The sequence below is a fragment of the Hippoglossus stenolepis genome, chromosome 13 (assembly GCF_022539355.2).
Source record: "Hippoglossus stenolepis isolate QCI-W04-F060 chromosome 13, HSTE1.2, whole genome shotgun sequence".
Lineage (NCBI taxonomy): Eukaryota > Metazoa > Chordata > Actinopteri > Pleuronectiformes > Pleuronectidae > Hippoglossus > Hippoglossus stenolepis.
In genome coordinates this window covers 13,625,157-13,653,132 of record NC_061495.1, presented here as the reverse complement: position 1 = coordinate 13,653,132, position 27,976 = coordinate 13,625,157, and the positions used below count along the sequence as shown (strand labels likewise).

The 27,976-nt window shown below is 41.9% G+C and overlaps 1 protein-coding gene across 1 annotated transcript; it reads right to left on the bottom strand.

Moving 5' to 3' along the window:
• Window positions 1–110: 110 nt before the first annotated feature.
• On the bottom strand, window positions 111–27,934 carry agps (alkylglycerone phosphate synthase). The gene is made up of 20 exons (XM_035174658.2): window positions 27,671–27,934; window positions 24,257–24,346; window positions 22,993–23,083; window positions 22,775–22,895; window positions 22,532–22,606; window positions 21,506–21,577; window positions 20,790–20,869; window positions 19,301–19,381; window positions 18,182–18,307; window positions 17,779–17,887; window positions 13,774–13,901; window positions 13,203–13,254; window positions 11,567–11,643; window positions 11,362–11,474; window positions 9,206–9,275; window positions 8,388–8,449; window positions 7,452–7,541; window positions 5,585–5,684; window positions 5,358–5,415; window positions 111–1,786 (listed from the first exon to the last, which is right to left on the bottom strand). The coding sequence occupies exons 1-20, from the start codon at window positions 27,856–27,858 to the stop codon at window positions 1,665–1,667; spliced, it is 1,905 nt and encodes a 634-aa protein (XP_035030549.1). The 5' UTR covers window positions 27,859–27,934; the 3' UTR covers window positions 111–1,664.
• Between the last annotated feature and the right edge of the window lie 42 nt (window positions 27,935–27,976).

Genomic DNA, 27,976 nt, shown 5'->3' with positions numbered 1-27,976 from the left:
CAGAAATAAAGGCCACTATTGACGAGCTGAATAGGAAATGATCTCTGAGAAGAGAAAAGGTGGTGGGGGGTGGTCTGCACTCAATGTGCTCTCAATGAAAAACCAGCAACTGGGAGGTTTTTAGTTGAATTTTATTCAATTTATTGCACAAACAGCGTGGACAGAATGTACATGGATGTTACTACATTGTTAAGTGGAAAATAACAAAATATAAAGGTACATCCATAACATTCAAAAGCTCTCACATGTTTTTTGACACAGGGGTTAAAATTGGGGAATATTGAGAATAAAAAAGGATGTGGTGGTCCGGGAAAGTGAAGCACACATCAGAAGGAAAAAAAAGCAAAACTTGGCTTCAAAACCATTAGTTAAATGTCAGATATCAAATTGCAGTATGTTACCATTCCAAAAACCTTTAATACAATACAGATAACAAAGGGGGCGGTTAACAAGTTCAACCACCTCGGGAGCTGAGGAATCTCTGGGCAACACCAATTAGAATGGAGCAGAAACAAGTACAGTGTCTTGAAGAGAGCAAACATGAACTTCATCGACTTTAATACAAAGTTTCAGCACATGTAACAGTAACAAATATCTACACTTCACGGCTTTCAGAGGTTACCTTTGCATATTGATGTAGATTTTAAAAGAAATGTGGGTTAGCTGTGCATGATGTGATCAAATATAGTCAAACAGATGTTTACACTTTGTCTGCATGGTCTGACGTGTTTGAGTCTTTGGTACAACGTGAGCGCCGGGATACAGGAGACCTTTCAAACTGCAAACGCGGTCACACTGAAGCAGACGGGATTCCAAACACACAATGGCTCCCCCCCACCCCCCCACGTCAAATTCTCACTAACAAACCATGCAAACAAAAGTAATTTTAGTACAAAAACATAACACACAAGGAATTTCTCTCTTTGTAATCATATTGTACTTCTCGGAGGGTTCAATTTTGGTGGGTGGCTGAAGGTGTGGGCTTTTCAGTTTAGTCAGGAGAGGCACACACACACACACACGCACACGCACACGCACGCACACACACAGACACACACTCGACAAAGTGTCTTATGGCAATAGTTCAGTACAACAAAAGGCCTGAGGGAATGAAAAAGACAAACAGGAGACAGTGAAAACATCATGTCTGAGTTTGTTTTGCTTCACATAGGGACTCACTGTGCACGAGTGGTGTGCACGAGAAGGGGAAGGCAGAGACAAGCTTTAGAAAGGCACAGAGCTTTAGAAAGCTTATTCGTCTAGAACTTACCACTAAAGAAGTGCCACACACACACGCACACACACAAAAAGAGTAAAATAAAAACAAATTTAATGGTCAACTATATTGGCAAGGATATGTAGGAAAATGTTAAACAAGAGCAAATATGACAAAAACAAATATCAAGGTTTTGTTGCATGATGTCGTGATGCATCGTGTCCGTGGCTCTGACAAGCTGAGGACACGACACAACAGCAAAAATGAGCTTCAACATGACCGACAATGATTGTTACAGCATATTAAGTGCAATATAAAGCCAAAGAAAAAGGTTTGGGTGAATCAATAAATGGCACTGTCAATTTTAAATTTACATTTAGTTTTGATTAATCCAAAACACACATTTTTTTTAGAAAAAGGTGAGCTAAAGATGGACAGGAGCGGGGAATCAATAGAGGTTCCTGTTGCCAAAGATGTTATTGGGGTCCAGGTAGTCCTTGACGGACTTGAGCATTCCGATGCCGACATTGGAGACGGTGTCTCTCATCCACTGCTTCCGAAGTTTCCCCACTGAATGACACACGGGAGAGGAAAAAAATAAATAAATAGATATACTAAACTCAAGGAAAAAGACCGAAGGGGGAGAAATAGAGGAATCGGCACGGCTGATTGCTCAGCGGGCTGCTGGGAGCCAATCAATCTTGTGAGAGTGAGTGAATAAACAGAGGGTGATAAATGCTTTTATTCAGAGAGGAGAAATGTTTTGCATGGCATGATTTATGGAGCTCAGCAGACTATCAAACTCATTAGGCTCTGTGTGTTCCCAGAGGAGGAGGCCGGCTGGCGGTTGGAGCGGGCCGTCCCCGACTGCCTCACTGTTTGAGCCAGCAGTCCCCTCCAGTCCCCCCCCCCCTCCAGAGTCACCGGGGCCTTTTCTGTGCACGTTTTCTGTCTCATTGTGCACACGAGCGCGCTCCTCCAGCTGACCTGTGAGGGTGGCGGGGCTTGCTTGTCTTGAACGTCGCTCTGCGCCCTCCGACACTGGCCTGATCGCCAACAGGGTGCCAAAGCCAACCGTGGAGCGCCCACACAATGGTCCTCTGTCAGCAGGACTTTGGCTCTCGGCTGCTCTGTACCCTCCCCCAAACCCTCCCAACCTGAGGAGCGAGCGTGGCATGAAGCCTAGTGAGGGTGCCCATAGCTTCGCCAGCTGTCCAGTCCGACACACTCCACAGCGCCTGCACCCGACAGGTTCTTTGCGGAGAGTCTGGAGCCAGTGAGAGGTCTGGTGACTGCGGAGGACTGGGGGACGGCACTGCAGCCAAACTCCAAGGGAAACTTCAAGCGAAATAGAAACTTTGGTTTTCTACGAGCGAATTAAGCTGCACAATGTGTAAACTCAGGCGCAATCTGTGAGCGTTTATATTTTGACTTTTTAACCTGAAGAATGCAGCAGAGGAAATGCAGTCACACAAAGATGTTGAGTTTTTAAATGTATTTCTTTAAGGGTTGTATATATTTGCTGGCATTTTGTTATATTTGATGGTTTAGACAGAAACACAAAATGTGGGCAGAGAATAAGAAAGTAGCGAAGCTGGATTAACAACTGGGCTAAACCAACAACTACCAAGGGGCCCAAGAAATAAATGAATTACCTGTACATTTTTTTAAGGAATCTGAATTACTGAGGAACAATATCATCTAAGGCTGATGCATATTTTATGACCCGGAGCTCATATTATTATAATGTCTCAGAGAAAATCAGTTTAAAAACAATAAAAAATTATCAGACGGTTTAATGTGGTTGAATAAAACAGAGGCTTTTTATAAGAGGACTCTACATTGGTTAGATTAAGAAAGAAACAAACCTGACTAAATACAAATATAATAACTAAAAGTCAGTCTGAAGTAACTTTACACTTTATCTTTCCTCCAAACCTCCAAAAGATAAATTTGAGAACAGACCAGCCTGGAACAGCTGCTGCTCGCTGGGTAAACACTTACAACCAGCAGCGTAATCGCATGAGATTAGATACGGAGACCTGAAAATATAGGCAGGCGTGTGATGCCCCTGTGTTAGTAGGGCATGTGAGGGAGGTGGCCACCCTGACGCGTCGGAGCGCCGTGTTATCAGAGCAAAGCCAGGAAACCCAGATGGGGATCGGCCATGAGGCTAGTGAGGCCCGTCTCCTGACAAAACAGGGCAGACAGCGGGGTCACCAGAGACTCTCACACCACACAGACCTCCAGATGGTGACAGAGGGACCAATCAGCTGCTGCCCAATAACTAAAAGAAGTCGCCTGCTCTCCACCACCTCCTCCGCCTTAGTCCTTCCCCCTTGTTCCACCTCCATCCCTCCCTCCTCCGAGGAGGGAAAACAGAAGGTGCTGGGACTGCATCATTGCCTCCATCACTGTGATAATTTACACATCTATCTTGTCATAGTCTCTCTTTTTTGCTTGCTATTGCAATCAATCTCCCCGTGCTTGGTCTGTGCAGCTGAGACATGCAAAGAAGTGCAGGTAGTTATTTTAAATGACAGTATTTTTTTTTTTTAAGGTGGCATAATTCTCTTGTGTGGGAAAGTACAGGGCGGATGGCACGAGGGGAACTTCACCAAATCAGGTCATATTTTCTGTCTCCTGAGTGCAATGACCTCTGTGGAGATATAGACTTAGAGAGATTGGAGCTCTGTGGAGCCACAAGGTGGGGGGACAATGCCTGGCACCCAGGGGTGGCCCCAATACAGAGGAGATATTGTAGAGGGTGAGGATGAGCTTCACCCCGGTGACACGCTGTTCTCAACCTCAGCGGCTTTCCCTGACAAATGGAGGTCGGGACAAGAAAGACGGGGTAAGGCAGTGGCCCTGCGCTCCTGTGATATGGTCGAGGCAGAGTATTGGCTGAGGAGGTGCAGGGCTGATAGATGGATGACTCTCCCGGTGATGGATGTTCAACAACTCTTCACCGCGGCGACATTGGTGACCTAGTTAAAGAGAACATTTCTCCCAGGATCCTGGCTTTCTGAACCAAAGAATATTAGAACGTGTAACACGTGTTTTGTCTGTGAGTAAGTGTGAGAAATATCAGTCGCTCTGATTATACACTCACCATGATGCGAAGGTGAAGCAGTCAACACATGGCGAGGTGAGCTGAGTATTATGTCCTGCAGAGAAAGAGCTCTACACACCCAGATTCTCGTACCTACGCCAACGCAGCACAGCGCTGACCTGCTGTAAACACAGGGCCACACAAATGTATATTTCCTCCGGTGCCCTCCCACCTCACCATCCTTGACTACATCTGTTTTGTTTGATACACAAAAACAGTGAAACTAGCTCCATTTGTCAAGCGCTGATTGTGGGCAGACAAACCGGCCTGTCTGCGCCCAGATAGCGAGCCCCACTGTTATTAATCACAATTACAGAGTGGGCCTCGCACACGGGAGCTGCATCAATATCCCCTCCTCTCCCCCCTGTCACCTCCCCGCGCTGCTCGGGGTGGCCGGGCCACCGTTTGGAGGTCAGTATACAGCCGGTGATAACGGCTGCATCATTTACCCCGACCCGCCGCCTCCTTTTTATTAGCAATCTTTTAATTTTGAACCTGTCCCCGCCTTCAGGAAAAATTGTGATTTAATATCACAGCTGATTCACTGCATACTGTTTTTGACAGGTTTGATGAATAGCCTGAAGTGATGTATGAAAACAGCGAGGCGGATGGCAATATAGATAAGGCAGCCATTTCGGTTAGCCCTGATGGGGCCCGGAGAGTTGTTCCACCCCCCCTCCTCCGCTCCCCTGCTCACGTTTCATTTGGTCGCTGGTGAAATGAACAAATAGCAGAGTCAGAGGCGTTCATCCACGCTGCAGGAAGATATTTTGTACAGCCAATGAAAGACGCCTGACCAAATGCACATATGCAGCAGAACTGGCCTCTTGCTCGGCAGCATGGAAGAGCACGCTGGGATCGCTCGCGGTGCTGTCGCTGCCACTCAGAACAACCGCTTTTCACAAATTGTAATTTAGGAGAAGGTGCAAATATAAATGCTCCCGTTACAAAACTGTCACAGTGCTACACGTGAATAATGTGTTAGAACAGACTTGATATTTTTAACACGAGATTCTTAGTTCTTAGTACCTCCATGGTGATGTGACAAGCTTCCTCCATTGGCAAGGATTTCTTCTCTAGCTGCATGCTGGGAGATAAAAACAAAATATAACCACACTCATTTCTGTCATGTTACATAATATAATAATCTGACATTTGGTGCAGCAGAGACAAACCATCATCACATCAGATGTAATTATTTTCTATGAAAAGACTGAACGGTGGTATCATGTTGATAAAAATACAGCTGGACCTACCTCCACTTGTTCGAACACATGTATTGGATCACTGAGTCCTCTGTAGTTGAAGGCAAAGTAAAAGTAGACACAGGCACCAGCGTCGTATGTCTGAGTCACCCTGTGAGAAACGTTTAAATGTTAAACAAAGACATGTTTTCCAGACAGCGGAGGCTGTGTGGAGGCACTGTCACCTTTAATAACATAACATTATCAGACATTAAGTTCTTTTATCAATTCAATAAAAAAAAAATTTAAAAAAAAGATTTGTCCCCAGAGGGCAATTCTAAGGCACAGAGAGAATGTCAAGACAACAAGTAAAAACAAGAAAGAACACAATAATGACATCAGTGCAATATCCACAGACAGATGAAAATCTGTGCAGTATTCTAAAATTCTAAAGTAAAAGTAGTCTTTATAACTGTAAAAGGACGGTGAACCGGTTAACGGCTGTGAAAACTGAGTTATAAGAAAGTGGATAAATACTGGATGATTAAAAGTGAATAATAACTATTTGTACTGCAGGTAACAGGATGACTCAACTGTCCCTCTGATGTGGAACAGAAGATCAGTTTGTTGTTTTCTAAAGACCAAAACAATCTTCATTTTACTTCATGTGGCTGCCTCTAAACAAGAATGCAGCCTGAACGTGTGTTATGCTCTTTTTGTTGAGAATAAAATGCTTCTTCAGTTTGCATGTCTCCTCTATGGCCTTGTTCCCCGTGGAGGAGCAGGGTGCAGAGCCCTTGTTCATTTGACATGGCCCATCACCTGGCACACTGACTGTTCTAGAGGTTAAATGGACAAATCAATCATGTGACAGACCGCAGCCGGGAAATGAATGGCTGTAGCATAATCAGGCTGAGGCCTAATCGCTCCTCAATCGGCGAGCGGCAGCCTGCTGCTCCTCAACCGGCTCGCCGTCTGTCTGTCTGTCCGCGTGGCTTTGCTAACTCACTGGGGGTGTGGGGGGAGGCCTGGGCATGCAACCTCAATATTGAAAGTTAGCAATGAACGGTCAGATTCATTAGACCATTCTTATCCTGAATTGCAGTAGACAATTATTTCATTGACTGTAGGGTTTCAGTTTTTTGTTTAGACATTTTGAACATCAAGTTTTCCTGTAGATCAAAGCCTTGCACATGCTCTTCCTCAGACCTCCATCATTGTCCGAGAACTATTAAAAAGACATCAGTGAGCCACACTGCTACAAGATGAAATGATCCTTCACACTATTGTAGTTTATTAGGAATGAGTGCCACATACCCCTAAATGCTGCTGTAAATACATGCTAACACTCTAGGGAAGCATTTAATGCGAAAGCAACCCCCAACAAAAACACTATTTATAGTTTAAGTTTGCTAAAACCTACAACTCCCTGTTAGCTAAAGACAAAGTTCATATCTTTGGTTTGGATGAACAGGCATCGGGCCGAGTGGAAGCCTTGACCCTTAAAAACATTTGAAAGCATTTTTGGTAAAAGGGGGTTTGCAGATAAAAACATATTATAGTTTAAATAATTGATTTGTTGATAAAAAAATAAATAAAATCTAATTTATTGTTTTAGTAATTTTTTGAGAAAAAAATATATCACATTTGCTAGTTTTTCCAGTTGGTTGGACAGAATGAGCAAGTCGAGGCATAATTTCCCAAAATTTCTGACAATTTAATATAAATTGATTCATTGGTGATAATTAATCAATAGATTAATTCATAAAAGAAGAAATCACAATTCGCAGCCCGGTTAGAGAAGATTTGCTGTTTTGGAGTGTGAATGGAAAATTAGGTATTATCTGTACTAGTAGATGTGTTGGAGACCCATTGAATATTGTGAGTCTGCAAAATCTTCAGGCTCAACTTGTGTTTAAACTGTTATTCTTAACTGTACCTGCATGTGGATAATGGTGAAAACTGCACTCCTTTCTCTTTACACTCTCGGACAATGCGTGCCTTTACATTCCGGCAAACGTCCAACACCCTGCAAATAAAGTGCAATAAATGGCAGATTAAAAAAGTCACGTCTGAATAAGAAAAAACAGAAGCAAAATGAGACTTTGTCATGTCACAACTCCGAACTGTGATATTTGTCTATTAAAAAAGCAATATGAATCAATTAGTACTGTAAAAGTATTACATAGAAAAGGGCCAGTGAAGAGGAGTGAGTGACTAACATGATGACCATTGTGGTGTGGAAATGGCCGCCAGTCCTAAGCATGTGCAGCCGTGTGTGGAATGTGGAGGATGGGGAAGGAGGGTGGGTAATGAGCCAGGCACATATGCTCGCTTCAGTGCCTGATCTCTTGGTCCCTGCCGTCAGGCATGTTACACGACACGGAGCTCTGTGTGTGCTCTCGTTTGTTGCGTGTGTGTAAAGAAAAAACAACGATGAAAACATGCAGAAAAGACCACATGTGAATAGGAGATGAATCTGGTGCCAACATATCCCCACACTGAACACACACAGATCCTCTGCATGTGTGAGTTTGTGTGTTTGTGTGTGTGTGTGTGTGTGTGTGTGTGTGTGTGTGTGTGTGTGTGTGTGTGTGTGTGTGTGTGTGTGTGTGTGTGTGTGTGTGTGTGTGTGCGCATCTATAATGGCGGGTTTATAGGCTGAGGAAGCAAAGCTTCCGCCAACACAGAGCTGGTTAATAGGGGGAGAAAAGGCATGAAGGTGAACGTCAAAGACAGGAGCGATGAGAAATAGAAGAAAGAAGGGAAAAGCATGAGTTATTACAGCAGAGTCTCAGGACTGAATGGGTGGGAGGTGACTAAAGAAAAATGTTAATATCAATTGAAATTTAAAAGATCTAATCAGTGTGTTTACCTGTCCCAAGGCACAGAGGTTTCAAAGGACTCCGCAATCACATAGTAGTCCAACCCCAAGTCCTGCGAGCAATACAATATTAGCATTATAATGATGATAAGTGGTCAATCAGTTATGTATACCTGCACATAAAAAGTCAGTATACTGGGGTTGTATAGGCAACTGGATAACACTTACATGCACTGTAACCATGTCACTATAAAATCCAGGTGCTGGCAAATTTTCTGGCTAGTAATCATCCCCAACCTTATTTTGCAAATGAGGCTTATTGATTTCAACGGCATCATTGACAGAAAACTGTTTTCTTAGTTGTAGCAGTAGGAAGAGGTTGAAGAGTGTTAGAAGCCTTTGAATTAGATTATTTTATATCTGTAATGATTTATTCTGCTGCTGTCAATGGGATATTTTCTGTCTGAAGACAACTTTCTTCTGGACAAATCCACCAGGAGAAATACCCTCCACTGATAACATAAAAGCTTTTGTATGAATAGTGTCACAACAGTCACATCACAGAGCTTTAAGAAGTCCAGTTATACATGTCGGTGGTTATTCGACAGGCCTCTGACAGAAGTGACCTCAGAGAACTCTCCATTGTCATTGTGGCTGCAGCCACTATGCTGTCCTCATGATGCAGACACCTCGGTGTTAGACCCCCTGACAACCACTGTGACCAGATCAAATCAAAGATCTCCCGAGGTCACATTCTGCTGCTTCTCTGTGTTGCTTGCTATCCTATCTGCTGTCAGACCGTGTCACCCCGCCCACCCCACCTGCCCATCAGCTCGGGCTGAAAAAAAAACCCCAGAGGAGTGACCCACCCGGAGGTAAGCGATGACGAAGGTCAGCATGTAACCCCTTTGACCATTGTCCTCTCCAGCTGCCAGGCCCCTAGAAGCAGATAACAGGGTTAATATTTAACAGCTCTTTTCTCTTAGCTTTGTTGGTCCGACTGCTCCCTCTCACAACAGCTGCCTGGGAGCCTGTCACTCCGACATTGTACAGATCAATGAAGCTATGCTCCATGCATCGCCACAGGTCAGCCACACATCCATCACCTGCAGTGGGTAATCAGATTTTCATCTACCACCCAAACTAATCAGGCCAAGCTCATTAGAAAATCACTATATTGATTTTTGCCCTTCTTCCTGTTTCCAAACACCAGAAGAAAAAATTCCGCACAGAACCGCACTAATCCATCACTGGCACTTGATCTGATGGGTGATCACGATTTATTTGAAATAATGCAATAAAGCAGAGGCTGCTGCATGTAACTGACAAGTTTCTTATGATTTAATTGCTGGCCATTGCCAGGGCAGTGCTCCAGCTACCTGCAAATCTGGGTGCAGAGCCAAACAGTGAGGCTAACAACAGTAATACATAATCAGTCCGAATCCCCCAGGAAGAAATCAGGGACATCGTCCAGTGAGGAGGACTGAGGATCCCTGATTAAAGTGAAGCTGTAATGAACTGCTGATTTCTGACTGATTAAGGTCACATTCAATACCGTAATAGTTTAAATGTATAAAGAATTAAGTGTTCATATTTGAAACAATGAAAGAAAAACAGTTATATTTTCATATTTATGTTAGACTGTCTTTTCTCTAAAATGTTTTAAATATTGTTATGTTATGCTCTGTTACACACAACATCATTGTTTGTCCAGGGAGAGGGATCCCTCACTTGTTTCTTATTTCTGCAGTAATCCTCCTGTTAAAAGGGTTTTAGTCGATATTCCTCAGCCTATTCAAGAGTATAAGGCAGAGGATGTTGCACCTTGTACAGATTGTTAAGCCTTATGAGGAAAATGGTTATTTGTATATGGGCTATACAAATAAAGTCTGACTGATCGATTTGCATCCATACTTCCGTTGAAGCAAACTTTTATTTTTATATTTAAATGGAAACTTAATTTATATATCATCTCTTAATATAGATCTTTTTTTTATTCTAACTTTCAAGAGATACAATTCTCAGATTTCTGTAAATAAGCATAATTGTGATTTTCAGGTGGATTTTGTATCACAAGGTACAACAATTGGCTAATTTCTTTCTTTGAGAAGGAGCTGCCCAAACAGTTTTGAGCAAAAGAAGACCTGTAAAGTTAAGAAAACATCTTCTGGTGTAATAAAACAATGAAAAGAGAAAACTGGAAAATGAAAATCAGCACAAAAGAAACAAGAAATAATTGTACAACAGAGAGGTAACACTGCAGATAATGACTTCAAAATTAGATTCTCATAGAAAGAAAGAAAACAGCAGAAGCATAAAGGAAAGAGACCAAACATTCTCACACATCAATTCTCTTAAAGGACAGCTATCTAGAAATTACTGCTATTTGTTAAAGATTAAATAAAACACTTCACTGCAACAATGTGTTGAATAATGAATTCACAGCCATAACCAATAAAAAACATAATTGATCATTATAAGCAGTTGAATGGCACAAAGGTTAATGAATGTTTGGATGAACCCATCTGTGATGCTCCTGTTAAGGGTTTTTAAAACAGGCTCAGGATAGAGAGAACAGTGCTCTCAGGCTGACAGGTAACTGATCTCCACCAAAAAGTCCTCATTGATCCGTTTCATGATCAATGACAACAGCGAAAGGAAGCACTTCCAGGCTGTGTCCTCTCGCCCTGCGCTGCCTGAGGGGACCTGTGTCCCGCTATCACCGCCCACACCACACCTACTTTAACATAAAAGCTGACACGAGGACGTCCACGGGTGATCCATCAATCCACACAGAGACAAACTACTGAGTGGAAGACCAAGTCTGAAGTGTGTAACTGTGCTTCTCCATCCTTTTTCACTCTAATGGCTGGTTAAATAAAGTGACGTGGACGCCTGAGGCAGCTCCCAATCATGTTCAAAATCCCACCCAACTGCACCTTTTCATTTCTGTTCTCGTACACGGGCGTGATCTGTGAGCAATGCATCGTTCTAAAAACAGGGAGGAGGCGGGAGAACTACTCACCCAAATTTGGCAGCAATGTCATAAACTTGCTTTTCATGCTGCAGGACCTTCTCACGGTCTCCCTCGAACAGCAGGGTGGCCACACACAAGCGGTTGGGGTCGAACCCTTTGAACTGGCGATTAAAGAGTTGGATACATTTTTCATGAAAAACACCTGCGGCAAGAAAACGGTGTGAAGTTCACTTCTAATTACTTCATTTTTTACCTTGGTGATGTAAAATTTCTTCAAGCCGTCCAAAAAAGATGTGAAAATCGAAGACACTTGAGGCTTCAGGGCGTGACCTGAGAAAATGTCAGATAAAAATCAGCTCTGTTTATTCAACAACAAGTGAGATTAAAAACAGAATATTTTTCACACATTAGTCATACCCCGCTCCTGCCTGCGTCCCTCAGCGTTCTGAGGAGGGCAAGTCAGTCAGATTTATTTGGGGGTTTCAAACAAAAGGAGGAAAAACAAATGGTAGCATTTGAATAACTTTACAACTGGCCAGTGGCTGCCAGCGACAGCGACTATAAATCAGAAGGTTTCCGAAGGGAAGTGGGGTTGACACAGTGATATCCGTCTTCCTCACCCACACTTTTTGATTTATTCCTGATCGGACGCACAAAAGCGCCTGTGGACAAGCGAAAATGAGGGGCTGGGGCCAATGGGATGGTTATCAATCACAGCGGGGAAGTCACGGGTGATGTCGCCGAGACTTAACAGTTCATTTATTTCCCTCCATGCTCAAGTCTCTTCATCACTTAGTGTCCTAATTGTTTCCATTCCAAAATTTGATTGCAGGTCTTTAGGTCTCTCACAGCCATCATACTCGTTAATTAAATACTGAACATCCAGAGAGAGAAAATTACACCTACACTGTGCATACTTTTCACTTTTAACTCTCCCCTCAGTGGTTTGGTTAGTTTCTTTTTTTTGCATATCAACACACCCTGCTACTTACTACAATGTTCTCATTTTTCATCTTGTGTATCAAGACAGGCAGTGCTAAATTGTACTTGTAGTCCCAATCTGAAAAAAGACCTGTGAATACATCAACTCTCCTTACTCAACAGCCAACATGATTAAAAGAGAGGACAAGCCACTAATAAGCCCAAGAAGGTATCACAGAGCCATGAGTTTTAGTTATTAGTGAAAAACCTGCTCGCTTCATCTTCCCTACTTAATGCTAAGAAGTGCCTACTCTGTGAAAAGTGGAAATATAGTGGAGATAATGAGATCCCTGGAGACTGGGGAACTTTACAGAGATCTCTGGTTATGCCCGATGCATCCAACTAAACCTTAAGAAACAACATTATAAAACTTCAATGGAACAACTACTTAATTTTGGCCAGGGTCATTTTTTTATCTCGTTCAATTTGTTCTGCGCGCGTGAGTGTGTGTGTGTGTGTGTGTGTGTGTGTGTGTCTGCAGCTATTTTGCCACAGAAATAATAATCAATTTAACAATTCAGTTCTGTAGAATGTAAAATCAATGCATTCTGTACCAATCCCATTCATTGTTCTCCTGTCAGAGCCTGAGGTACACAGTACATCAATGTAACACCAGCCCAAACATTGGAAAGAAAATAAGAACGTGAAACAAAATGTGACTCTAAATAAACTCGATAACTCTTTTGCTGTTGGTTAAAAGCCTGTCATGTGCCACATGTTGCGAAGCTTTCTGATTAAAGCCAGAGGTTGTGTTGGGGCTGAAAAGAATTCAGGTCAAATAAGAAGCGGACTCGTGTAGTGAAGAGTTACCACAAAACATTCAGGCCTTAAATGAGAGTTATGTTTGCACACAAGATGTAATGACAGCAGTGATATGGATATAACATGAACAATCTAACGAAACTTACCAAATTGAAACTGTTTATTATCCATGAGTCGTATAGATGCTGGAGCACACCTCTGGGGAAAAAAGATTAGTTTGTCAGAATCATAGTTCCTGCTAAATAACAGAGAAGGATCTACATGTGTGAATTTACTGACATCAAGAATTTATGTTGAGGAGAACCAGGGATGTAGGACATTGCCCAAGTGGGTTTGGTGAGTCAGGGTCTTAAGGCAACAGTGGTAAATACTTAACCCCAACCCTAACTCTAACCCTACCCACAAGTAAAGCAATAAAAGATACTTTTGATAGGTTGTTAATAAAAAGACAACATGTAGTGTCTTGGCAGTAAAGAAATTCAGCATATATCAAGATAAAAATGTTGAATTTAATAATTATCAATTAAGCATTAACTATTGATAATTAACATGATAAATGTCACATTATTTCTTTAAAGTTGAAATAATTGGCATATTTTTGCTCCTGAGTGAATGTTGTGGAGCAAAATATTTTATAGACACATTTTTGTGTTTTACCTTCTCAGTGTGAAAGCAGAAACAAAGCACAACATGTTAAAGGATAGATGAACTTGATACCTGTCTGGCGACCTCTCGGAGACAGGCAACCCCCTGCTCAAAATCTGGGAAAACAACAGAGCCGTATTTCTGATACTCTGGCACTGGACGAATCTTCATGGTTACCTCAGTGACCACGCCCAAGGTTCCTGTGGAAAATCACAGTGAGAGATTTTAAGTAGAGAGAAGTAAATCAGTTCCCATAATTTACATGGCCTAACCCCCACCCTTAGCGGAACTTAAGGCTGTTTTACAGGGCTCTCGTACACGTCCCAAGGGTTTTTTGGAGGTGACCTTTGTCTCACATTTCACCAAGCAGATCTGGTTTTCTACCACACACTGGGGAGCAACTAAGATTTATCAGCTTTAAGAGCACGAGGAAATAAAGCAGTGCTCTATCAAAGGCAGCGAGAGGCAACAGCAGCAGCACATGCACAGGTACAAGGGAACCCTGGCTGACCTTAAGACCCGCAAAACTGTCGGTCGTTAGCTGCTGCTGCGGAAGGAGTCATATTGAATACCCGAAACAACTCCCCACTCACACTGCAAATGTGTCTGAGTTTCATTCTTCTTATACAAGTATCCAAGATGAAAGTAAACTGTAGCTAGGGAGCGCCATTCGCCATCCCCTAAGCCTGCACCATTAATACTATTTATTATAAACACCAAAACAATTTAGGTTGTGTCAAAAGTTATTTTCCAGCACCCACGGTTTCATAAGCTTTGACACAATGGAGACTAATACAAGATTGTTCTTTTAAACATTTGCATAATAAACAAAGTGGAAAATCCTCAACAAGGAGTGGATGAAAAGTGGACATAAACGCCACGCAGAAAAAAGACACGCACCCAGAGCACGGTAGAAGAAAATGCACAACTCAGTTTGGACCACGATAAATCTCAACAACAAGAACTCTAGTCAGATTTTCATCTTGATGAGAAAACACTAAATAGAGACTATGTCATAACATCCGACCCAACTACAATAATTAACTACTTTCATTAAAAATGACAAATGTCTCAGTAAACACAGTGTGAATCATCATCATAGACAACAACAGAGAACAATAGAACAGCCGACAGAACGTGAGAGATTTTAAAGAGATGATACGTTTAAGCATATGTCATCTTAAATTTACTGCTTATCCTGACACCAGCAGCTCAGTAGTAATATCAGTGGCTAGTAGCAACTGCTAATGGCAACTTCCATAACAGTAAAACTGACGTTGCCTCTGCTGTGTTTGTGAGACCACATAAATATTCACACAAAAACCAACACCTGAGGGAAATCCATTTATTTTAACTAGCTTTACTAGCGTAGTGAATCAAGTTATTTGATGATTAAAAACACATTATTATAGACATTAAAATCACAGAAGATAAAAAGACTATGACGCCTGAAGGTTTGTTTTCATTGTGGTCGTTAAAAATTAAAAAAGTTTAAATTGTTGCTAAACAAGCTCGTCATGATAGTATCCACCTGAGACTATGTATCCCATTATGTGGGACATATGGTGAATATGTATTTTACTCTTTTCTATTCTTTATTTGCTGATTTATGACTATGCTTTACTTAATGTTTTTATTGCATTGATGAAACTTTGTTTCCTTCCAGCACGAGGAACAATACAACTAATCAGCCAACTTTGAATCACAGTTTTCAAGCTACTGGACAAAATAATTGTCACAATACCTTTGCTCACATTTTTTAACTTGCATAGATGCAAACTTTATGATGTATTAACACTGCACTGCAGTCATTTCAAGTAGTGCAGGAACAATTTGTCGACTGACAGTAAATAAATGTTTTGATAATCTCAAATCAGTTTTTTTCAGTTTTGTATTACAACAAATTGAATATATTTGGGTTTTGGACTGTTGCAACTTGTGATGGGCATTTAGGACATTTAGTTGGCTCAGGGATTCATCAATTATGTTAATGAATAAACAAACAAAATATATCACAGTGAATTGTATCAAACATTTCCCCTCAGCCTGAATGTTGTTAAATGTGACACTACATGCCACATGCTGCTCCCTAGTGGTCCACTAGAAAACATGTGACTTAATTAGGTTTTGATAATGGAAAGGAGGAGTCAAAGAGAGAGAGAGAGAGAGAGAGAGAGAGAGAGAGAGAGAGAGAGAGAGAGAGAGAGAGAGAGAGAGAGAGAGAGAGAGAGAGAGAGAGAGAGAGAAAAGGGGTGGAGGTAAAAGGAGGTAAAAAGAACAGCAAGGTCAGAAAAACATTGTCCCTTGGGTGAATGAAATGCAAGAAATGCTGTGGTGCAACTTAAGCATTTTTATCCATGACTGATGGTATTAAACCAAACTCATTTTACACGATTAGTATTTGTGGAAAAGGAATATAAAAAACTTGAGATAGAAAAGCTCTGAAGGCAACGTTGACCAATGTGAAACCACCAATTTACAATCAAAAAATGGACAAGACATGAATTGGCTTCACAAACAAACATTTCATCCTCCATGTTTGAGGAGTATAGAGGACAAAGGGATTAGCATTGATTATTCTAATCATCCATTACACTGGTTGCAGCGAGGGAGAAGAAAATACTTTGCATTCCGGCTACTTTGAGGTCAGAGAGATAGAGAGACCCTGTTGTTGTGCGGTGAATTAAAAACTGGAGGTTTCACAGTCATTTCTAACTAAATGGATGCGTTCCACTTAACATGCAGAGCGGATGTGAGGGTTTTAGAGTGCTGCTCAGTTGTTGTTGTTGTTGCTGTGGCCTACTGTCAGAATGCAGGATGGGATTTCTGGGGTGAGGAGATAGATAATTTTAATGAAGCCGAGCGTTGGTATGACCTCTCAGCTCCAGTGTTCAGCCTCCCAGAAGAACATGCCCTCCCACAGTTGTGTGGTCCTCTCCCATCTCTACATATGCACCAATCCCCAGCAGCAAAATCAACATCAAAGGTTCTATTATACATACTCTTATGTGTAGCAAAATTAATATATCATTATTACTATGATTATAAATTATAAATAATCCTTACAAATTCAATACGGCCTCCCACTGTCGGTGCTCGGGCCCTAATTAATAAACTACAAAGTTTTAACACTTGAGAATCTGACATTAGACTCACCCATTCATAACACTCTTCATATTTTAGGATTTTATATAAGGAGGCAGATGCAGAGCCCTGATGTACAGTCCTGTGTTCACTGCTGTCACTGTCCTTTAAATCTTCATTTCAGAGAAGTAAGATAAAGGGAAACTACATAAACGTTATATAACCACATGAAAATATTTCAGGCATATACAAAATTCTATTCATAAGCTTATTTAGTGTGTGCTGACTGAATCAAAATGAAAAATAAATGTGGCTGACTTAACATAAAACAACCGAAACATAACAAAGGTCAGTCAAAATGAGATGTCTGACTAAGACCAGTTTACACAGGTCTAGGTTGACTCACAGAGTGGCTTATACTGTATAACTCAGAGTTAACCACAAGAGTCGTGAGCAACATCTTAAAATGTTGCTCTTCTGAAATAGTATTACTAGTAATTTAGCAATAAATAACAACATTCTTTAAAACACATTTGATTTTGATCTGACACTGGTGTTCTCATGGTACTGGAATCATTTCTAATGGGTACAAATGGAGACTTCTGCTCTGATCCAAGCCCAGTCAGGGAGCAGATTGCTGAGCTTTGTAGGGCGAATATAAAGTTTGTATCCACAGCTGTTTAACATAACGATGCCAAGAGTCTCTGAACCTCCTCATTATGTAGGGGGGAACCTGGCATATGGCAGTATTCTCTGTGGGCGTTCACAAGGACAGGGCACTGCAGATGGGGTGGGGAGGACACTGGCTGGTTCCTAACTAACACCCCTCAGGATCACGTCTTGACGAAAGCTGGTTAATGTGTAAGAAACCCAGTAGCATGAGAACCGTCCTGATGTTACCGTTTTATCGCAAAGATTTGACAGACCCACGTTAACACACAACCTCAAACACGTGCTCCGGTGTACTGAAATCACATGAGAGAGGTGGCAAACCTTCTGAGCCCAGGATGAAGTGGTGAATATCTGGGCCTGTGGACATGCGTGGGCCCTGACAACTCTTTTCAATTACACCTTGAGGGGTCACCATCTTTAGGTGGACGACCTATTCAGGCAGAAAACAGCAAGAAACAATTTTTTACCAAATATTCAAGTGAAGCAAAATTTTCTTTCAGTTCTACAAAAGTTGAAAACTGAATTTGGATATTGTAATGTGTGCCACAGGTTTCAACATATTTAATGACTGATACTGTGACCACTGCATTTAGAGGTGAGGGTAAAGTCCAAAACACTCTCGCTAATAATGTTCTTCCTAATTGCTGTACAGTAACGGCTGTGTCCTGACTGTTCTCTGGAACAAACATGAGCAGGAAGGTAAAGGTGAGGGTGGGACACTTACCAGGTCCTCTATGTTGCCGTAGATGTTCTTCTTCATGCCCGATGCTCTGGTTGCGACCCAACCCCCCAAGGAGCTGAACTCCATGGAGTCGGGCTCATGCCCTGTACAGTAGCCACTCTCATTAAGCTGTGAAAAGAAAGGGGAAAAAAAGTGCTTTCGTAGTTACAATAAACATGAGCCTTAAATGTTTGGAAAACAATCTCATTGTAAACCCACAAGAATGTTTTAATAACAGCTGAAAAGAAACAGCAAGCAATAGAGAAAAAAATATAATTGCTACTCTGCAGCTGAATTTCACTGCTCTTGTTATGCTGCAATGCTAAACCCCAGATTTTATGGCATTGAAGTTTTTTTTTTTTACAAAAGCCTAAAATAAACGGCGCGGAAAAACAGAGCATGAAAAGACAAGGAAGAGAGATCAGTGCGGTTTTGAGCTGTGTCAAATTCCACTGCCTGACTGGAGCACTGATGTCACATGAAAAATGATGGCTGCACACTTCCAGAGGACACGTTTCAGCCTTTTTTATTCATTCAAATAAAATGACAATTATTCCTCAGGGGTCATTCAGAACCCCACACGTTCTCCTCAAGGCAGTCCAGCCCCCGAAGGATTGTTTCTGCCCACAGAAACATTCAATAGTCATAATAATAATAATAATAAGGATCTTAAAGTACAACAACCCCCACCAGAAGCACAATATGGGGGTGAAATCAGGCCCTGTTTTATCACAGCACTCCCCTGGAAGGCAGTTTATAATGCAGACCCATCTGCTCCATCAAAATGGCCCGGTCTAAATGCAGAGGTGGAGTCTGCTTTAGATGCAGCTCACGCATTCCTCTACATCAAACGCCCGCTCCTTCTCCATTTTTCTGAATTAGCTTGATGGTGCCATCTGCTCATGACCACAGCCTCACTCTCTAATCTCCCCCCTTCAGCACTCTGCTCCCGTCTCAAACTCCTGCCTAAGCCCTGTTCCATCCTCTGAGCAAAGAGTACCAAGGTGACTGAGCACGGACAACCTGCATGTGAATGGTCACACAGCTCGACTGCTGGCACATTCTACAGTAACGCAAAGCTCTTTCGGGTGATGAACATGAATATATATGAGCGGTACTTACTAGTCTCTCCAGATCCTGACCGATGATGCCAGCTTCCACATGGGCAGTTAAATTTTTCTCATCAATCCACAGAATGCGGTTCTGCCATAAAAAATAAAACATTCTGTCATTACAATATTAAAAAAATACAATGTAATGTTGTTTGTATCATTTGCAAACATGAAAATCACACCATTCATTTGACGTAGGTTACAGGATTAAAAGATTTTTTTTTGTTTATCACCATGTCGGTCATCTGAACTCTAAACCTGCCGACATCTGTTATGTTGACTTAAAATATCTCTGATATAAACACTGCCCTCAACAGCAGTCCACGCAGACAGTCCCTTGGCCGTTTGCTCACAATACTGAAAGTTTCGCAGCAGTGTGTCCTTCCAGTCTGACGGTCACATGTCTTGAGGATAAATGTGTGCAGAGGGGCTAGGGGACAGAGGAAAGGGTCGGTTTCCTCAAGGTTAAACTCAATTTAACATCTAATTCTATATATGCCACTTATTTGGGCCGTTGGGCACTTGGCCTACCCCTACCTGCAGGAGGCCATTTCACACCTGCCATCAATTATTCTCCAGAGGTAATAAACTTTATGTTCCTACCATACTGCTCCTTTCATGTGCTTCCACTGGAGCCACCCCACCTCTGACCCCTGACACAGAACACTGGTCACTGGTGTCTGTGGCTCCAAACTCAATGACTGGTGGGCTCGCGGCATCCAGACAGCTTATATATCACCTCTGTGTGCGCGTGGATCAAAGGGCCGTACTGTACTGGTGACAATAGTCACCATTTTATGTTATAACCAATGAAACGTTATCATGTTCACTGTGAGGGCAGTGGTATCCACATAAGATTAATGGCTGATGTCGAAGAATCATAAATGTGCCTAAACTGCACATTAAATACACACTGGAGACATTTTTTTGCTTTCAAAATTAGTAATGCATTCCTAATATATAAAAAGATATTCAGAAAAAAAATACATGTTTAAATATGCATGTTTTTTCATGTTATGACAAAATATCCCTCTTAATTCATGGCCTGGTGTGTCTGAGTAAGAATAGTGAAACTGAATGAGTCTTTCTTCAGACCATTATAAAACCAGTTGCACCAGTGTAATACAAGTTAAAACATGAGCCCTTCAGTTACCTGCTTTGAAAAACGATTTAATCCCAGTTAAGATGGTGTCAAAGCATGTTGAATTAGTGCTATACTATGATGGATTTTGAGGCTACTTTATGATAGTGGTATGTAACATTACATTATATATCGATGGCATATGATTTAAATTGTTTGTCACTCTTCATTTACATTCATGGGAGACTGAAAATGTATCATCTTTCATTTAATGTAAGCCAGAATAATGATCTCTCTTTCCCAGAGATAGTTTTTGTTAAACTTATATATCAGATTGCATTTCATTTTATTTCAGGTTTTCTCATCATTAGTGCAGATCAACACTTGTGACATATAGCAGACACAAGCGTTTACGTACCATCTGTGAGGTATCCAGAGAAACAATGGAGCGAGTTTCCTCAGGGGGGCACTCTAGAGCGCTAGAGACACTCGTCCCTCCTGAAAGAGAAAAACAGCAGTATGAGGAGGAGTTAATGGTCGAGAAGCCTTCATACGGACCATTTGAATATATTGGACGGTTTCCTGGTTTCAGATATTTAAACACACACATAGAGTATACTGTATTCAGTATATGTACACGCAACTACCTTCTATATCCTGCACAAGCAGAGGCTCTGGCATCACATATCTATATATGTATATGTAAAGCTATGTCTGGGTACCAAACCTAAATACTTCCTGCTTATAGACAGAAATATGCCTGTAGCATTGAGTGTTAAAAAACACAGTTTGTGCAGTGTAAACAGTCGTTTGGATAAAATTATTCTTTGACAGAAATGACAAGGACACTTTGTGGGACTGCCTTTTATTGCTAATCATGAACCAGTTCACAAACTCCTCTAATACCATATAAGCTTAAATTTTGCAGTAAAAGATAAGAGACAGTGAGGGGCAGCATCAGTGCATTATATACCTGGTTCATTCATATGTGGTTTCATTAACAGAAAAATTTATTTCACGAGCAGGGGATTGGCAAACATAATGTCTTCAAGAGCATTAAATGTAAATAAACATCTAGGGTCTTATTAATGATATGTTATTATGCTGGTTAGAAACTTTAATGTCACGACTCACCTCCAAATGGTATCAAACACACATTATGTTTGCACGCCAGTTCCACAATTTTCACTACATCATTGTGGCAGTCTGAAAAAAAAACAACATCATTTTGAAATTAGAAGGGGAATTTTGCCATTTATTGTCCTTTATTGCGTTCATAAATTACGTGTGCTCATAATAGCAAGAGTCGACACATTGTAAAGGATATAAAATATGGCACAAAATGCTAAATATATACAGAAGACAATAAACAAATTTATATGGGCTGGGCCATTAGAGCAGGGGACTAGGGGAGAGGCAGGGCGCATTTTGATTTGCCTGATGGTTGTGATTTGCCCGGGGCTTTCCTTAGGCGGAGTCAGACTGCATGAAGCTACGCTCTCTGGGGTGAGATGTGCAGGATCAATACGAGCACGCTTCAGCCAATCACGAAGCCCGCTTCCATTCACAGCGGAGTGGTGAGTGAGTGGGAGGAGTAGCAATACCCACCTACATGGATGTGCATGACTGGCCTCAAGTGCTTTTGGAGGCAGTGAGAAATGCCCGTGTTCTAATACATTTTGCCATCCAATTAAACACACAGCGTTGGCTTACGGATTACAGTTCAACAAACTATCATAAATGAGAGAGCATTTGCGAGGTCAGTAAGATAAAGATTTGGTGCCATAGCGGGGGGAAACAGTCTACAGTTGCTTGGTGATTTGCTGCCCATTTGGGAGGCTGCTAATCAAGTTTCAACCATCAGTCAACACTCATTTGCATGATAAAATAGTGCCAGCCATAACAACAGAAAACCAATCTCAGAATCATAATTCATGGGCGAACTGTGCAGGGAGCAGACTGTGGAGTATTGGGTGTCAACCATCCTCCCCCTGACACTTCTTATTAAGCTTTCACTCATACATTTTAATATCGCTTCCTCTGCTGAGATTAACCCTTTAAATCACCTCAGCCAGTCAGGGGGATCAGTGATGCTATGTGGGAGGAGAATAAAAAAAAAAAAGAGAAACAAAAAACAGATAACACAGATTCTGAACTCACTTGGCCATACCACCGTATCTGGAACTCGACCAATTTTCCCTTCTCGGAGGGGAAAGATCTCGTGTAAGCAATGGCCTGAAAGAAAACAAACGAATGAGACATCAAGTTCATCACAAATGAATGTGAATATTGTTAAATAAAAAAATCTAGAGTTACACAGGTTGCCGTGTACGAACAATAAAAGGTTGCAATGTGATTTTTTAAATTTGTTTTTGGGTCGGGGGGGTGAAGAGCGTGACTTACCGTTAGCGCGAAACACTCTGTCCTCTGCATCGTGAGAGAAGGGAACACCTGTGGATTTCAGCTCTTCGACGAAGGCCTCATTAAGAGTGGGAGGCTGCACAGCACTGCTATTCAGAATGGTCTGAAACAAAACAAGCCATTGTGGTCATGAACTCTGACTGAGTGCTCTTCTTTACCGTTCACTGAGGACACAATAAATAAACAGGACATTTACTCACTGTTGCGGGGGATTTATGATGCACACTGGCTCCAAATGTGTTTTCAAACCAATCTTGCAGACCAGGGAGGATCATACCACTTAGCCTATACCTGGATTGTGTAAAATAAGACAGGTCGGTGAGGATACTCAACTTTAAGTCCAAATCCTGAACTGAAGATATATTTTATTGCTTGACTGGTCATTTTTACTTGGAAAACCAAACCTGTGTCTAATAAGAATAGAGTGTGACAGTTGGGACCAGCGAGGTTATTAGGCAAGCAGAGCAATAGTGACAGTGCTGTCCATGTGACCGCTCTCGCCATCCCTTGCATAATTGAGCTGCTGGCACGGCCTGGGCCAGCCTATCAGAGGACTGTGGTGTGCCTTTGTCCAAGAGACCATGAAACACACCCCAGAATGAAAAAAGCCTCTGTCACATTGAGCGCAGAGGAGGAGAGTACCATCTTTGACATTCACTCAACTGTGCCCCAGCCTCAGTCACTGTACACCACCGAAGGTAGCTTTTCAGTTGGAGGGGGGAGCGGGGCAGTTTGTGGCGACTGCTCGAACAGGAGGAAACCATTTGCTGTGCAACATCCTGTTCAGCTCCAGTCATTAGTCAAAATACATCCTCATGTACCCTGTGCCATGTCTCTGTGTGTACAATTTGACAGGAAAGGCACAGTCGTATGTCATGATTAAAATATAAAGACCCTTTCTAATTCTGCTCTTGTCATGATAGACGAGGATAAAGGAGCAGAGAGAGATATTCTTTGTTATATTCGGTGAGTTTGAGGGCATATGGCTTTGTTTCTGCACACCCACAGACATTCAAACTTAATTGTTTTTTTTTCAAACTCTTAGTGAAAAAAACTGTGTTTACCCAAAACTGCCCAGGGACACGTCAATAATTACAAACATAATATGTTCCATTTTTGAACAGATTGGAGAGAGTTTTCTGTTAATGAGCAACAGAGTTTGGGAAAGCTGAAAATCCCATCCAGTGACCTTCTCAGATGACAATTAACAGTTCAAATGCCAGCCACAAGGTGGCAGTAGCACCACATTGCTGTAAGCGTAGGAAGGAGACAGCAACTGGATTTCAAAATGCTGGGTTCACAGTATGGGCTGTCAATTTTGTTCAAAGCAGAACTACAGACTCAAATCACACCAAGTGTGAATGCTGAAGCTTAACACGGCTGTGCTAAAATTAAATCAGAGTCTGTTATTAATTGATGTCTTTAAATATGAAATGTAGAGTGTGGTGTAACAGTATACTGTACCTTTTGCCAGTAAATTCTGTTTGACCTTTCTTATTGAAGAGGAATCTTGTATCGTTATATCCCCAGCCATTCCATTTCATAATCTCCTGCCTGTGGAAAGGTAAATATTGGCACAGGTTGACTTTAGAACTCACATGCCTTACATTAAAGTTAAGACATGACATGAAATATCATGAGAGGTAGTTACAAAAACACATGTGAAGGTTATTCCTTGGGGCGGCAACCCGCTCAAATTCGTAATTTGCACCACAGTCCCTCTGGGCTGTTATGAGATAGTATAAGCAATTTCCCCAGAGATAAAATAAGAGACAGTCTTTCCTAGCAATCTGATACTTCATGCTGATATTGGAACAAACCGACCAATGGCATTGAGAAAATGTTTCATTCATTTGTTGTTTCATTCACAACCATTTGATTCGTATAAGGCAGGGCTTGCTATCAGTTGGCAAATTTACAGTAGGAAAGGCAGCAGACGGGCACACCTACAATATTCCCTGTGGTGCTTACGACTAAACTACAATCTGCAGGAAGGCTCGCAAACAAACGGCTCGTTGACATAGCCATGGAGAAGCAGAAGGGACACATTCAAACAGCATATCAATCAACAGAGGAAGCTACAAACTCTCCCCGTGCCTTTTCCCATTTAACGCACTAAAATATTTCACATTTATGACACCTGGCAGGCCGTCTTAGCCAAAGCTGCTTTGAATACCGCTCAGTGTTTATGATCGGGTCCCATCGTATGCCCTGGTCTTAGAAACTCCAGCTAATCATTTAGCACAGAAATCCACTTAAATAGCACACACGCATCAGGTCTTAGCTGTGAAAGCAATAAACACATTGGAATGCAGCCAGCAGTGACTAAAAGGTGTTCCCCCAAAATGGCTGAGCTCACTATCCAAAGACGTGGAATTTCTCACACAAATGCTACTATGCCATTAGTGAGGGATATTCCAAGGTAACGACCAGCAGCATAACCAAAGATGTGGCTGCACTGTCTGTGCTGTGACACTGTACAGAGCTTGCACACTGTGCTTGGACCCGCTGCAGCTCGACCACCACTCAGAGCAGCCATAACTCATCATGAGTCGCTCGGGATGGGATGCTAACACAGTGGCGTAAAAGCCATAATTAAGATTAATACCTGCCAAAATTGAGTTTCCAATAAATTTAGAGTGGGAACAGAAATGAGAGTGACACACCGAGTCACACTTTAATGAATCCTCACCACCACTGATGTGCTGTCATAGGTGTAGAACATACTGACTAAAAATGAATCAATAAATGGGCCAAGTACTTGGCAAGGTCAGCGGGTACGGACAGCCATTACCGAGGGACAATTTCAGGCCATTAGAGAGGTTCTGATTAAAAACACAACAGTTGCGCTAAATGAATCTGTCCTGATAAAATGAGCTTTTCACAATCAGCATGCATCTTGACTTTTTCACCATAAAGATGTTTTGAAGGGAGGTTTTCCTTGTCTGAATTGCAGGTCTAAGCACAGAGGGTGTATTAAGCTATACAGCTAGGGAAAACCTTTTTTGATTAATTTTTTCAATCAATACTAAAAACGATTGTATTCCCAACATTGTTATGTATATTTTGCACTACCTTTGTAAAGTGTGACACCCATAATGTGTGAAAGGTGCATTTCACGCGTAAATTGTGAAAACATAAATTGATACATATGATCTTCTTTGGACAGAAAGACTTGAAAAGTTGTACATAATGTCAATCAATCTTGATATTAGCTGAGAAGTATACATATATAGTTCATATCTTAATTGCTTTTATGTGTTATTACACTTGATAAAAATTCAACATACCTCTCAGTAAAATGGAATACAATTCAACAAAACCTCAACAGCCTCCAAAAAGGTCTTTACAACACGTCTAAGAAAAAACATGCAATATTTTTAACAGTCACTAAATGTAGGATATATACAAGACTGTAGCAAGTTTAAGCAAACTGTATATAATAACATGTTAATATTATATAAGTAATCCAAATGAAAACAATATGGAGACCACTTATCCAATGCATCAGTGGTGGTTTCAATAAATGTGATATTATCTTGACCAAAAAGCTTGTCAAACTGGAACTGAAACCATTCTAACTATGCAAAAAATGTGTCACTAGAGAAGACTTTGAGTGAGGAAGTCTCTTGGTACTTTCCCAAACAAGTAGCAGGAATTAAAGCATAAAAAAGAAAAAGAAAACAAATGTATGGATTGTTTTTAAGGATCCACCAACCTACAAGGATCTTTGTTTTTTTATTTGTTTTGAAAGAAAAGGCGGGTGCGCCATGCAGCACTGAACTATTCACTGTTTTCCTGAACTATCCAACTGTTGCTGATATAAAAAAAAATGACTATAGTCCAGCTCGTCATCTGGGGGGGGGAGAAGACAGGGCCAAGATATAACCAATGTGTTGTTGAGACCAGAAAAGAACAAGATGTCTTTCACAAGGCCAAAACCCCCAAACTATTGCGCTTGTTGTTTCAGACTGACACACCAGCCCAGTGTCGTAGAGTCCTGGACAGTTACATCACCAGAGAAGACAGAAGTTTCACTCCTCACACACATCTTGAAATGATGACTTCCGTAATAACATGTAACTACTACTACCAAATGCATCAGGTGCAACAGCCCAAGCAGCCAATGTACAGCTATTGAGTATTGAAGCTAGTGACGTAACGGCCGTAACAGACGTACATTTGTACGTGGCATGAACTACTATAATAAGCTGTTACCGTGACATCACCATTAGTAGTAGTAATTGCAGTAACGATTACAGTAAGGCCTGTGCGTGACATTTACGGTAAGAGCTGGACGTAACACTGACATTCACAGCAACAGTTGCACGTAATATAATTTACACTTACAAATTAACGTACGAGTGACAGCTGTACGTCACATTAACACGTAAGGGGGTATTCTGCAACGTCTCGTACGTAAAATGTCGCCAAATTTCGATTCAGCCACTTTCTTGTCTGAAAGCAACAGAAAGTGCTGGAACCAGGGAGGCGACGCTTCTGTTGTAGCAACTAAATCATCACTGACGCTGACAAATAGCACAGGACAAATAAAATGGTGAGTTATGAGCCACATAAAGAAGGTTGCGGCTGAGACAACTTGGAGAAAAGTCGACCACGCCAACGTTAAACTGAGGGTAAACCCAGCCGCACCCACCGAAATGAATGGCTCCTCTGTTAGGTTAGCTAGCAGGCTAGCTGCCTTAGCCGTGTCTCCCTGTGTTATGTGTGTGTTTTGAAGATGGAGGAAGCCGGTGTGTCAGTGTGTGTCATCCCCGGTGTGTTTGTTCAGCGTGGAGCCGGCAGCTGTTTGACTTATTAACGAGCTAAGGCCACAGAGAGTGGACTCGTATCCGCCGCTCCATCACAGCCGTGTACCTTCTCCGGGGCACCGTCTTCCCCTCAGCGGAGGCGTCTGACTCGCTCTGCGGGGCTTTGCACTCCGCGGCCCGGACGTCCGAGTCGTCGTCCGCCGGCCTCCGTAAATGTCCGGCGATGATCCTCAGTCTCTGCTGGGCCACCCGCTGCCTGTCGGAGCCGCCGCCGCCGCTGCCGTTGGCCGCCATGCTGCTTCCGTGTTTGTGAATGGGGGGAGCGGATCCATGAGCCTGTCAGAGGTCAGCACAGGGAAAGTGCCCCGCGTTCAGGGCCCGTCGGAAATATCAGCTTCGAATGACCACCGCT

Coding starts and splice junctions, on each gene's coding strand:
- agps (XM_035174658.2), bottom strand. CDS start 27,858: ATGGCGGCCAACGGCAGCGGCGGCGGCGGCTCCGACAGGCAGCGGGTG. Junction 22,607..22,774: donor CAGAGTGTTTCGCGCTAACG/GTAAGTCACGCT, acceptor GTTTTCTTTCAG/GCCATTGCTTACACGAGATC. Junction 7,542..8,387: donor ACCTCTGTGCCTTGGGACAG/GTAAACACACTG, acceptor CTTTATTTGCAG/GGTGTTGGACGTTTGCCGGA.